Source organism: Barbus barbus (assembly GCF_936440315.1).
Source record: "Barbus barbus genome assembly, chromosome: 4".
NCBI lineage: Eukaryota > Metazoa > Chordata > Actinopteri > Cypriniformes > Cyprinidae > Barbus > Barbus barbus.
In genome coordinates, this window is record NC_136732.1 from 26541372 (window position 1) to 26556256 (window position 14885).

The 14885-nt window shown below is 38.4% G+C and overlaps 1 protein-coding gene across 2 annotated transcripts in view; it reads left to right on the forward strand.

Moving 5' to 3' along the window:
* Positions 1-3005: 3005 nt before the first annotated feature.
* The window catches only part of LOC306865040 (septin-9-like), a 94589-nt gene continuing 82709 nt past the window's right edge, over positions 3006-14885 (forward strand). Inside the window, exons 1-4 of one of the 2 annotated variants that reach the window (XM_079409384.1) lie at positions 3006-3133; positions 3856-4164; positions 4763-4908; positions 5173-5273. Coding sequence is in view for 1 of the 2 variants with exons in the window: in XM_079409380.1 (XP_079265506.1) it covers positions 8543-8567 (25 nt within the window). In the remaining variant the exon portion in view is untranslated. Of the gene's footprint in view, positions 3134-3855; positions 4165-4762; positions 4909-5172; positions 5274-8270; positions 8568-14885 lie in introns of those variants that run through there. The other variant, XM_079409380.1, reaches the window with a different exon arrangement.

The following is a 14885-nucleotide window of genomic DNA, read 5'->3' on the forward strand; positions in this document are numbered from 1 at the left end:
AAATGAATATACTCTCTGCCCAGATTCAGCCAAATGGAGCAAAGTTGATTGGACGGCGCTTCATAGTACAAATGGACAATGACCCAAAACATACAGCAAATGCAACCCAGCAGTTTTTGAAGGTAATGAAGTGGAATATTCTGCAATGGCCAAGTCAATCTCCTGATCTCAACCCGATTGAGCATGCATTTCACTTGCTGAAGACAAAACGAAAGGCAGAAAGACCCACAAACAACTACAGTCAGCTGCAATAAAAAAAAAGTTCAATTGAAGTTAGAAATTCCTGTATCATGACCACTAATTCACGTAGGCCTACTTTGTCAATAAGATAAAAGTGGGTTTTGTTCAAAGTAGCTATTATCCACATACAGCCATATCACCCTGCAGCCCAAGAAAGGTTGCCCACTGAAGCTAAGCAGGGTTGAGCCTGGTCAGTACCTGGATGGGAGACCTCCGGTGAAAACTAGGTTGCTGTTGGAAGAGGTGTTAGTGAGGCCAGCAGGGGGTGCTCACCCTGTGGTCTGTGTGGGTCCTAACACCCCAGTATAGTGACGGGGACACTATACTGTAAAAAGCACCGTCTTTCGGATGAGACGTTAAACCGAGGTCCTGACTCTCTGTGGTCACTAAAAATCCCATGGCACTTCTCGTAAAGAGTAGGGGTGTAACCCCGGTGTCCTGGCCAAATTCCCTCCACTGGCCCATATCAATTATGGCCTCCTAGTAATCCCCATCCATTTGATTGGCTCTATCACACTCTCCTCTCCACCTGTAGCTAGTGTGTGGTGAGCGCACTGGCGCCGTTGTACTGTGGCTGCCGTCGCATCATCCAAGTGGATGCTGCACACTGGTGGTGGTTGAGGAGAGACCCCCACATGATTGTAAAGCGCTTTGGGTGTACGGCAATACACAATAAATGCGCTATATAAATGCATCATTCATTCATTCACATAGATCTTTGATATGAATTAATATCTTTTGGCAATTCATTAAATATTGCCGGCTAACAGTAACTAGTACTCTGAGTGGTTAATTTGCACTTTTACTTAAGTACTGTTTTGTCACCAGCACTTATACCTGTAACTAAGTATTATTTCAGCAATGTAACACTTGTAATTAAGTACAAATTTTCAGTACTCTTTCCACCACCATGTCAGAAAAAAACAAAACAAACTTCATATATAAAAAAATCCATATTCAAACTGGACCATGATGTGGTGACCTCACCAATAAAGAGTCCTTCTAAAATGCATACAAATACACTGTTTTAAACTCTTAGCATCCATCCTAACATAGGCCATATATACATAAAACATCTCTGCAAATGCTGGCTTCTGCTGCTTGCTATTGCTAACTCCCTCTTCTTCTTCTTCTTCTCCTTCTTCTTTGGGATTTTGGCATATTCTGCACCATAGGCACATACCGCCACCTACTGTTTTCATTCATACATGGATGATAGTCCCGTCTCTATTCATATTTTATTTTACTTTATTGTTAGTTTTATTTCGGTTTGCTAACTCCCTCTACCCACATGGCTTTACTTGAAACCTAAAACACCCTAGCACCCTTAGTGGCAGGAAGAAAATTGCCCAGGTTCTTTTTGGTTCCCAAACTTTTTTCTTCCGATCACTCTGGTACAGGTTGATCTTAATTTCAGCTGTCCAAAGAATGCTTTTCCAGAAGTGGTCTGGCTTTTTTTTAGATGTTTTTTGGCAAACGCCTAACCTGGTCTTGTTTTCACCTTGTGGTGAACCCTCTGTATTTGGTCTCGTGAAGTCTTCTCTTAATTGTAGACTTTGGCAGTGGCACTACCTACTGGAGAGTGTCCTTCTCTTGACTGAATGTTGTGAAAGGGTTTTTCTTTACCATGGAGAGGATTCTCTAATCATCCACCACTGTTGTTCTCTGTGGACATCCTGGCCTTTTTATGTTGCTGAGCTCACCAGTTTTCTTTTTTTTCTCAGAATGTACCAAACTGTTGATTTGGCCACGACTAATGTTCCTGCTATCTCTCTGATGGATTTGTTTTGTGTCTGAAGCCTAACAATTGTCTGTTTCACTTGTATGGAGAGATCCTTTGACTGCATGATGTGGGTTCACAGCAACAGCTTCCAATTGCAAAACACTTAGAATCAACTCCAGACCTTTTACCTGCTTAATTGATGTAGAAATAATGAAAAAATAGCCCACACCTGTCTATGAAACAGCTTTTGAGTCAATTGTCCAAGTACTTATGGTCCCTTACACTTTAAGACTACATTCATTATATAACTGTAACTTGAATATGTTTTGGTCAACAGCTAAAATAATAAATATTTTGCCTGTGTCCAAATATATATGGACCTAACTGTATATATCGAGCTTATGAAATATGGTAAACGGAAGGTCAGGAGTGCTTGTTTGGTGCATGAGACCCAAAGAGGAACTACTTGAGGATGAGTAATTGTTGACAGAATTTTCATTTTTTGGGTGAACTATTGCTTGAAGACATATTCCTAAATCAACTGCAATGAAGCTGTCAAGATTTATGGGCCAGTTGCCTTTAGGGTCTATGGCCTTCTTGTTCAGATGAAGATTACTTGAAAAAAATCCCAAAGCCCTATTGTACAGGCCCGATGACAGGTGTTTGACAAGGCTGTGCTGTTTAATTGGCCCTGACTTGAATATGTGATGGTCCTATATGATGTCTATTTGATGATGCATGCTTTACATCCTGTCCTGCCACCTAATATTTATAGTGCGTCCATAACTGTCAGCTGAAGTCAGATTGATCCTGAGGACTGTAACTCTGGTGCCTTCACTTCAAATGATAAATTAAATGAATGGAACAATTTTCAATTTGCACAATTAAAAAGAGCAACTCTTGGAAATGTTTTTTATTTAGTTATTTAGTATCGGTGTGACTTCACTGATTTGAGGTTTGCTGACTAAGAGCTCAGTGATATCAGCAGTTGTGGGCTGGATCTCATATATATATACACACTTGTGCAGTGCAGAAAGAAGTTGTTTTATTTCCTGTGTTAGACAGAGAACACTGACTAAGATATACTGAAGGCAATAACAATGCGGTCTCTGCAAATCATCTTCTTGTTGTTGGTTGTTCTTTGTCTCAGCAACTTTGTTGCAAGTGCAGGTTAGTGCCTTGTGTTTTTAATGTTATACATTTTGGTAATTTGTGTGTTATAAAGCATTGCAGCAGTGTTTACATTAGTTAGGTTTGACCTACTTTCAGTCACTTCACAGCTAGGGTTATATATGTGAAGTGGAAATAATCTTTAGACAGCGATACATTCATTTTAGTTATTTGTATTTGTATTTGTGAGTGCATCTAAAATGCCTCATGATGGTTAAAAACTTTACTCACTCCCATGTCATTCCAAACCTCCTCCTGTGAAACATAAAAGAAGATATTATGAGAAATGTCAGCGTCCCCAATAATCACCAATACTGTTTGGTCACCAACAGTCTTCAAAATATCATATTGTATGTTGCACAGAAGAAAGTCAGGTTTGAAACGATGTGAGGGTACAATGACAGAATTTAAATTTTTGGGTGAACTATCCCTTTAAGGCATAAAACTTGTAAACTATCAATGTCAAATGTAGTTACAACGTAGCACTTACCTGATATGTAGAAATAAGCTAAATTACTCATAATGCTAAGAAAACACTTGACTTAATGCAGGAATACTCATCATCTGTCCAGGTGTTGGTTCTGATGTCTGAACTATAGTGCCAGGAACACCTGATTCTTCAATGTTTTCTCTCTAAACCCTTTATATCAAATTTAACTTCTTAACTTCTGTTTGTTTGGATGCTGTGATCTGATCAAGGCTGTTTCTTTCATCATTTTCAGATGAGATCAAATATAAAGGTGACAATTTCACCATTAAGTGTCCTGCACCTCAGAAAGAAGTGCAGGGTGTAGATCTATACAGCAGACGTGAGACCAGCCGACAAGTCTTCTACTACTTTTTCAGAACCAAGGAATTATCTGTCCATAAAGACTTTGAAGAACGTGTTAAAGTCGAATATGATAGCAAGAGTCTGACTATAGACATCATTAACTTAAAATTGACAGACACTGGGGCTTACTGGTGCTCATGCAATATTACGTTTGGGATATGTACAATTGATGAGCCAGGTGTTTTTCTTTTGGTGCACGGTGAGTGTAAATTAATGTTTTGTTTATTGATGGAATTTTCAGTATTTAATTACAGACCATTTAGAATTTACCATACCTGTATTGATAAGTATTATTTAAGATATACAGTCCATTACCATTCAAATGTTTGGGTGTATGTATGTGTTTGTTTGTTTATTTGAAAGAAATTAATGCTTTTATTCAGCAAGTATTCATTAAGTTAATCAAAAGTATCAATAAATATGTTAAAATGGTTACAAAATATACATTTCAAATAAATGCTGTTCTTTTGAACTTTTAATAATTATTTTGTTTTTCACTTAAATATGAAGCATCACAACCTTTTTCAAGATTGATAGTGATACGGAATGTTTTATGAGCAGCGAATTAGCATGTGAGAATGATTTCTGAAGGATCATGTAACACTGAAGCCTGGAGTAATGATTCTGAAAATTCAGCTTTGCATCACAGGAATAAATTACATTTTAAAATATATTCAAACGTGGTCTTAAACCAATATTATTTCAATTAAAAGGTAAAGTGAGTGAGAATCTATAAAAATAATAAATAATGCATTGTACTTTGTCTGTACTGAAGTTATTTGTACTTCTCTTTACAGAACCACAGATCAGTCTGGCTCCTCCTACAAGTGCTAATCCAAAGTCGGGTGGCATGAATGACTTACTGATCCCAGTGATGCTTCTCACAGCTGGCAGTGTGCTCTTACTCTTACTCCTTGTGTGTGGAGTGTGGCTGGTGCCCAAGGTGAATGTCATACACCTAAAACTTGTTGCATGTCTGTACATCCGAAGATCATCAGAAACTTTGTAAATTCATTACACATATGCAACCTGGAAAGTGCAGATTTCAAATTTGTCTGTTGCCGTATTTTTGTTTACCTCCAGCCATATGTTTACACACTTAGTGACTATGACCCATACTTTTGTATTATATATCAAAGAGGCATTTTCCAGCAAATATGTTTAGAGGTTAATAAACAAGCTAAATTGTTCCTCTCTTTTGTCTCAGATAAAGAAACTGATCAGAAGAAGCGAAGCAGAGGAGAAAAGGTGTAACAATGGAGTGTACGAGGTCATGACTGTTCATCAAAGGACATAGTGTACATTCACGTAAATATCCCTAGTACTGGGTCGAATATATATATATTTTTTTTTTGGCAAGCTACTGGAAAAACCACACAAGTTGGTATTTCATATATATATACACTCACCTAAAGGATTATTAGGAACACCTGTTCAATTTCTCATTAATGCAATTATCTAATCAACCAATCACATGGCAGTTGCTTCAATGCATTTAGGGGTGTGGTCCTGGTCAAGACAATCTCCTGAACTCCAAACTGAATGTCAGAATGGGAAAGAAAGGTGATTTAAGCAATTTTGAGCGTGGCATGGTTGTTGGTGCCAGACGGGCCGGTCTGAGTATTTCACAATCTGCTCAGTTACTGGGATTTTCACGCACAACCATTTCTAGGGTTTACAAAGAATGGTGTGAAAAGGGAAAAACATCCCATATGCGGCAGTCCTGTGGGCGAAAATGCCTTGTTGATGCTAGAGGTCAGAGGAGAATGGGCCGACTGATTCAAGCTGATAGAAGAGCAACTTTGACTGAAATAACCACTCGTTACAACCGAGGTATGCAGCAAAGCATTTGTGAAGCCACAACACGCACAACCTTGAGGCGGATGGGCTACAACAGCAGAAGACCCCACCGGGTACCACTCATCTCCACTACAAATAGGAAAAAGAGGCTAAAATTTGCACGAGCTCACCAAAATTGGATGGTTGAAGACTGGAAAAATGTTGCCTGGTCTGATGAGTCTCGATTTCTGTTGAGACATTCAGATGGTAGAGTCAGAATTTGGCGTAAACAGAATGAGAACATGGATCCATCATGCATTGTTACCACTGTGCAGGCTGGTGGTGGTGGTGTAATGTTGTGGGGGATGTTTTCTTGGCACACTTTAGGCCCCTTAGTGCCAATTGGGCATCGTTTAAATGCCACGGCCTACCTGAGCATTGTTTCTGACCATGTCCATCCCTTTATGACCACCATGTACCCATCCTCTGATGGCTACTTCCAGCAGGATAATGCACCATGTCACAAAGCTCGAATCATTTCAAATTGGTTTCTTGAACATGACAATGAGTTCACTGTAACTAAAATGGCCCCCACAGTCACCAGATCTCAACCCAATAGAGCATCTTTGGGATGTGGTGGAACGGGAGCTTCGTGCCCTGGATGTGCATCCCACAAATCTCCATCAACTGCAAGATGCTATTCTATCAATATGGGCCAACATTTCTAAAGAATGCTTTCAGCACCTTGTTGAATCAATGCCACGTATAATTAAGGCAGTTCTGAAGGCGAAAGGGGGTCAAACACAGTATTAGTATGGTGTTCCTAATAATCCTTTAGGTGAGTGTGTATATATATATATATATATATATATATATATATATATTATACCAACTTATGTGTATGTGTATAAACAAAAAAATATATATATTTTTTTTATACTGTTTTGCATGTTGCTGTGACTCATTCAGTCCTAAGCACTCATTTTATTTCAATCTGATTGAGGTTTTGAGGTTGTTTTTCTCACGTATTTCGACTGAAATATGGTCATAGAAGAGAAATGGGTTAATCTCTTCTAAATGTCTATTTGTTTGAATTGAATTTTCAGTGAATTAGTATTTTGTGTATTTATCTCAGCTGTGCATGATTGTTCAAATACTTTAGCATTAATGAGTGATTCAGTTTTAGCTGTAGATACTTTGATTCTCTTTTATCTTTAGCTGTGTTGTCTATGCAATTGTATATTAAATTTTTAATGAATGAATTTGTGTATGCTCTACAGATTGTGTAAGGTTGCCCTTAAACAGCTGGTGTAAATTTTTTAATGACTTCAATGTATAGCTTCAGTACTGTACATTTATACATACATAATATACAAGTGTTGATTTACAAGAATAATGGCAAATGTATGACAGACAACAGAAAAACAGGATTTGAAAATAATGTCACCTTAGTTTCAGGCCGTGCTTTTATTTGCCTTGGCTTCTTAATCTATATTGGGGGCTTGCACAAACTGCTTCCTTGAGACAAAGCTGCAGACTTCCTCCTGTGGTGGAGCACATTTGTGCAAGACCCCTTTGGAGGAAACTTGCACCTTTTTCAGAGAATGTCACCTCTCTCACTTTAGTCATCCAGCATGCAATTTTCAGAGGGCTTTATTTAGATATGAGTGGCGTTTGAAACCTCAAAGTGATAAACACTGCATTTGGGGAACTGTTGTGATACCTTTACCAGAAACAAGAGGGTGTGTGAGAAAATGTGTGGGATCAATTGCACAGTTAGTCCTAACTACATTTAGTGTAGTATTGTACCTGGGAAATGTCATGCAGTTGTCATCAGCTCTGTTTCAAAAGTATTTTCTGGAAAATAAAAAAATCTAATATTTGCTGTAATGTTTACTTACAGTGACTGGAAATGTGTAACCAGTGAAAGGTTTTGGTTTTAACAGCATAGGAAACGAGTTCTGGTGTGATGCGTATTTCAGTTGTTAAGAAAAAACAGTAACCAAAATCTCAAACCATAGTGACATTTCACACAAGTTCCAAACCATTTTTCAAAACCTTAAACACAAATTCACAGCAGGTGCTCTTGTTAAGCCCTATAGAAAACCCCACTGACTGGTTCTCACCAGGCGAACACTCTCGAGAACATCAGTAGGCTTTGGGAAGTTTCTCAATGTTCCTATAGTCGCCTCATGGGCCTCTTATGGGTTGTTATTCAGATTGATTGTTTTTAAATCTTAAAAATGTATACAATTTATTCATGTTTGATCGCCTGGAAATATATATTTGATATTTGTATATTACATTTTTGCTGCTTCATAAATTGTTTGTTTATTGGTTTTATAATTTTGCTTTTACTACTTTTTTTAACTGTATAAAAATTATTTGGAAAAAACAAATGTGGATCTTTAACTCTTAATGTAAAATATTACATTTTCCGTTACTTACTAATTTCGCCAAAAAGGACAATTTATGCCCATGTTATTTGTCTGCTACTCTTCCAGTTCGAGCGTCAGATTAACCTTTAGGTTTGTAGTCTTGTCTCTATCCATAAGGCGGAGTTATCCACAGGTGTGTGTGGACAGGTAAAGCTGAAGGTGTATGGGAGTTTAGTTCTAACCGATTTAATTGGTATAGCATAAGGACGATTTAAATACATAGATTTTGATCGTGGTACATGTGCTTGGCGGAGAGCCGGGGAGAAATTCTACGCAGCGATCGATCATATTTCAGATGTTGCAATCTCAGATACTTACCTAATAGACTAAAGTCGACATTCTCAGGATAAAAAGGACCCCATGAACATGAAGAAAACATATTCCGGTGAGTACAGGACCACCGAAAGTTTCATGTCAACAACTGACGTGAAATTTACTCTTAGACAATAGCAACTTCTTATCATTATGCATTATAAGATCTTATCATTATGCAAAAGTGAAAGCAAACTTGAAAAGTTCTTTCGCGCTGTGATATCCTCTTTTCCTATTTTAAACAGTCAATTTACCCTTACACAATATGCATGCAAATTTTTAGGGGAAAATATGAGGAATCTGTTTTGGTCTATTTTGATAATGTAAAATATGCGCACTGACTAAACTTGTAGGCTACCCTAATGTAATCATTTACAGAAACGTTTGACACCCCACCCCTCCCCAATTGAAAAAAGAAAGCATTAGATTGTCTGACACCACCAAATCCACCATATTTTTCACCTTTTTAAATGGATTTATATATTAGCATTGTAATAATTATAATATTTTTTGAAATAATTGTATTAATTACTTTCCCTGAACTTGAACACAACTAATCAGAATGAAAGCGATGTTTAGTATATTTTGGGAAGTCCTTTTGGTGAGACCCTAGAAGAAAAGACCCTGAAGAACACGTTTACGGTGATTGCATGCAGCAACTCATTTGTGCATCCATTTTTACTGAACATCCTAGATTTTAGACATCATGTAGTGGCTACATTCATTTCTTGTCCCCTCAACTTTACCCACACTATTTCCTCTTCATTGTGCAATGGAGCCTGCGGCGCTACATAGAGCCCTTCCATTGAGAACAGCCGCATGTTTCTTCCCTATAATCTGGACGCATAAGACAAACTCTCTGTGTACACAATGATTTGACAGGAATGTAGTGTTTCCTCAGGCCTGCCAAAGTCATTGTCACAGCACACCCAACTCCTAGCACACACATGTTGGATCATGTAATCAGTCCTTTTTCTCTTTCCTTCTCTGGCAGCACACAGCGTATGTGATCTCATTCAGAGAATATCCCTCAAGTACAACCTTGGCCTCCACTGCGAGAACAATGGTTCTTAAAGGGATAGTTCACCCAAAAATGTACATTCTGTCATAATTTACTCAGCGTCATGTCATTCCAAACCTGTATGACTTACGTAGATATTTTTCAACTGCTTTTGCGCATAGAAGGAAAGTTAATGACGTTGAAACAAAAAAAACACAGTGACATACTTCAAAATCTTCTTATGTGTTTTGCAGAAGAAAGTCATACAGAGCCAGAATGACATGATTATTATTTTCATTGTGTGAACCTCGATAAAATCATAAGTTTCATTGATTTACGTATTTCAGAGAATACACAACACTTTGAATTGCGTGTGCATGTGTGCTTTGTCGTGTAACACGCCCTGAGCACTTGAGGTAAATCAGTAACTCACAATGAGAAGCAATCAAACATCAGCACAATAAGACTCTGCTAGACATGTTCACGCATATATGGCGTAAATCACACAGATCACTTATTAATCATGACTCACTGTCAGCTCTTTCTGCAACAGTTTAATGCTTGGATGAACTTCTGATTCATGAACCGTTATGAGTCATTTTGTACATCCAGTTTGTTTATTGGGCACCGTTAAGCATTATGTTTATCTGTGAAAACCATATTTCTACATGTTGGATTGCATGCTGCACTGTCCATGTGGAATTCTGTAAGAATTAATGCTAAAAAATGTCTCCCATGTCTCATCTGGAAGTGAATAATTTTGAGCGGATGAATTAATCTCTTTGTTAATCCTTTATTTTGGATCCTTGCCCAACAGAGTTTACTGAGGCAATTGAGACTCTTGCACTATAGCACATTTTTTTATCAGTATCTGGCTCCTTTTCCTTCACTGCCTCCCTCCCCTTTCCTGACCTGCCCTGCCCTGTCATCACAGTCAAGCTGACAGGTGAGTCAGCGGCAACACAAATCTCCTGTGAAATTAACCCAGGCCGAGAGTGCTTTGAAATTCCTCTTTGCTCCAGAGGCATGTCGACTTGGAGGGCTGATCACAGTCATTTTCAGTACCATGTCACACATTTCACATGTGCTAAAACATCTCCTTTGACAGCACTCGACTTGACTCTGAAATTGACAGATGGTTTGGTCTTTTCCTGCCTCCTCCAAGTCTCCCTGCTTTTGTCTTCATCACTCAAGACTGTTAGTTTAGTGATTACCGAATGCGGACACAGGAATGTCATGGATTGATAATGGGCACTTCGTCTCACAGGGTGTGCACTGCTAAGAATCAGGCGAGGAGTTAAAGATTATCTACCGGCACTATAACGTCTTGCAAAGCTATGTATTTCTGCTAGCATCACCTCATAGAACTGCAAAAATAATGACTGTTTTCAAACAAACTTCCCCAAACACTCCTCTGTCTGTCATTGGTCAGTCAAACATATAGCCCCGCCCAAATCTCACACCATTGGTTGAGGGGGTGTTGCTGTAAGGCTGGAATGTTTTGATTTGAGTGTTTACATTTTTCAGGGGAATCAACCTACATTTTTTTAATTGCACAGTAGTTGGATAAACATTTTAACAAAGATAAATTGACACATTTAAGCTTTAAAAAGGGAAGTGGTGCGTGGCCAAGTATGGTGACCCATACTCGGAATTTGTGCTCTGCATTTAACCCATCCAAGTGTACACACAGTAGTGAACATACACCCGGAGCAGTGAGCAGTCAATGCTGCGGCACCCGGGGAGCAGTTAGGGGTTTGGTGCTCAAGGGTCTCACCTCAGTCGTGGTATTGAGGGTGGAGAGAGTGTTGGTTGTTTTTCTGGGGCCTGAAATAGAGGAATTTTGGTCAATGTTGATAATTAAACAATATTTTGCTGAATGTATTTTTGTGCTGTCACCTTGGCTGATTTAGTTCTGTCATGGGTAAATAAATATGACAATAAAACCGCATGTAAAGCAAGTCCCTGTTTTAATAAATTACTTACTGAATCATTCATATCAAACGATTTGTTCGAAATGGCTGATTCAATAGAAACGAAAGAAGTGAGAAAATCTGAATGGACCATTGAATCACTGGATCACTCGATTCGTTCAAAAACTGATTCATTCACGGAATGAAACACAGTGTTGCTATATACTGTTGTATAAAACTAATAGCACATTTGTGCTTGCGGCCTCGCGCACATGTGCTGATATACAGAAAGTGCATTGCTTGTGCAGAGAATAAAACGTAAAAATGTAAAAGCTCATACATGGGTATGTTTTTTTCATTGCTGGAATTAGGGCGTGCTAACTGTATTCTAATGGGCTTCATCGCCCAGTGAATGCTTTTGGACGTGTTTTTTTTTTTTCTTAAAGTTGGATAATCAGCTCTTTTTAAGGAACTTCAAAAGTTGCGCTTGAACCATCTTGCGCGAAAAATTACAAAATTGTTTCTGCTTGTGTGCAGCTTGATACAGTACCAAATTCTGATTGGCCAATCGCCGTTATTTAGTTAGCAAATGATCAAAATAGGAGAATTTTAACATTTCATGTGCATGATAAGTTTTACGTAATACACAAAACTAATAATCCAAAGGGGGGATGGTGGTTTTACAGAGGGGATGTTTTCGACCAGGGGTATGTCATCCCCCCCGCATCCCCCCTCAATTCGAGCCCTGCATATAGACAGTTAGCATTAGATAGTACCTAGACTAGAATCTTAGTATGTAAAAATGTTATACCTGTATATATGAGTAATGCAACCTTTTTAAAGTATATTAGTTTAATTAAGCTTAATTTCTGCCTTCTCAGTTTAAGTGAAATCAATGTGGTACCACAGTAGTAATAAAATGTGTTTTATATATATATATATATATATATATATTAGGGGTGGCACGATACATATATTCGTACTGAAACGTCACGTTACGGGCATCTCAGTTCGGTGCATGAGGCCTTCAATCCAGAAGGGGGCGCTCGCAGCAATGCAACGCTGTTTGATAACCGCCAGCAGAAGAACAGCGAATGCCATGAGTTGCGCACTTGAAAACACAGCCCACTAAACAGTGACCATGTGCTGATTCTGAACGCGTCTCTCACATAGACTGACAAAGGAGTATACTTTAAAGGCCTGTGCACTCAGCTGTTTGCAAAGGCAAACACTTTTTCACACAGGGCCATGTGGGTTTGGATTTTGTTTTCCCTTCATTAAAAAAACCCCTTCATTTAAAAAATGCATGTTGTGTTTACTTGTGTTATCTTTGATTAATATTTAAATTAGTTTGATGATCTGAAACATTAGAGTGTGACAAACATGCAACAAAATAAAAAATCAGGAAGGGGGCCAACACTTTTTCACACCACTCTATTTTAACAATAATCCTAATAAAAGAATCTGAATTTACTTGCTGATTAAGAAAATTGATTTGAAACTGGCAATAATTATCTTACAAAATGACAGTTATTGTGAGAACATGAATAAATAAAGACAGTTGTTGTAAAATATATATTTTTTAAAGTGGTGGGCCACAGTGCATGTGATGCAACCTACATTTGAGCGTATGTACTGTATTTAGCAATGCTGGCCTGTTCAGTCATGTCCCAATGCACAGAGACCCCTCATATTTACACAGAAAACAACTCAAACGATCTCACCCTTTCTTATCTCTGTAGTCAGTCAATAAAACAGAGGATATTTTCAGGCAGTTCATAACACATAAGTCCATTTTGTCAGCTTGTCAGTCACAGTCATCTATGAACTTACCCCGAAGGCAGTTTTTAATTTAATATATATAGTGTTACATGATATACACTGTATAACTGGTACATTATTTCTGTCACTCAGCCTTTTAACGTCATTGTGTGAATATTTCCTGTAATTTAGCCTGTGGCGTGCTGCATGTCAACACCATTATGCTTTTATCTTCAGACTTGCTGAATTGGGTTTCACAGGGCTTGATAGAAAAAAGTTGTAATGTTATTTTGGATCATGAATGTAAGAAAACAACGGATTACTAACTAAATCAGCATACATCCTGAGTTTATAATGCTAAATGAACTCAAAGAGGAGATGAAATACTGATTAGGTGGCCAATGTGGCAAACCAAAGCACTGAATGTTGCTCTGGGCTTGATTTATTTAGTCTGAACTGGCAATGTTGTGCTGGAAACAGCAGGAGGGCACTGTTCCTCTTAATCGTTCCTCTGCTCCTCTCAGCCTAATTTGATCTATTAGATTTGCTTTGCTATCTCTACATTTGCGTGACTGATTTTGTAATATTGGTGATGCATGCCCCTAACAAGAGTCTGGATTAGATGTTAGTCTTTAACAGACATGCCTGTTAATGTTTTATTGGTGCCAAAACATTCAACCACATAACATGTATTCCTCTGCAGGAAGAGTGAACTGACTCAGCATTTCACCACAGAGTTTCAGGAAAGAGTATCTGGCAGGGATTTGCCAGAAATTATTAAAAAAACCTGCACATCTGAATGGAAACAAATTAGTGCTTCGTCACCTGTGAATCGCAATAATTTTTATGCTTGTAGGGACTGGCGCAGAGCTGGTTCACTGTTTCCTATGTAAGTGGCACACAGGAAATTCATACATTTAAAGCCTTTGTTTTTTTCAACTTCTTGGTATCAGCAAAATCTCTGACCTGTAAGAACGTGCATTCACACTGACACAGATAGCGGTATACTGTATCTCAGTGATAAATTCAGAGAAAACGGCAGACAGTTGCGTCAAACTGCTTTAGTTGTGAAAACTATTATTAACAAATAATGTTTTTTTTCTTAACTTGAGTGATTCTTGTATGTATTAAGCTGTTCTGTGATCTAAGGGTATAGTGACGTGTGGTGAGGTTCATGATGATGGTGTCTGGTTTGGGGGGATATGTAGATGTTTTCTGTCTCTTGCTTGAAGAAGAATTGAACACATCTGAACATTTTTATTTGCTTCCCAACTCTAATGGTTAGAGAGTCGGGCTTGTAACCCAAAGCTTGCTGCTTCGAGTCTCAGGGATTGTAGGTGGGGGAGTGAGTGTACAGCGCTCTCTCCCTCCCTCAATACCACGACTGAGGTGAGACCCTTGAGCAAGGCACCGAACCCCCAACTGCTCCCCGGGCGCCGCAGCAATATGGCTGCCCATTGCTCCGGGTGTGTGTGTGTGTGTGTGTGTGTGTGTATGTGTGTGTGCACTTGGATGGGTTAAATGCAGAGCACAAATTTCGAGTATGTATCGCAAACTTGGCCACACTTCACTTCACTTTTTATGTCAGTGTAAAGAATAATGGTTCATCGCCATTATGTTTTGTTCTCAGTTCAGTATCAGAGTGAGTAGGCTTGAGATCCCATTTAATCTCTAAATCAAAAAACAAAGGGTTAACATTGTGATATTATTTTCATTA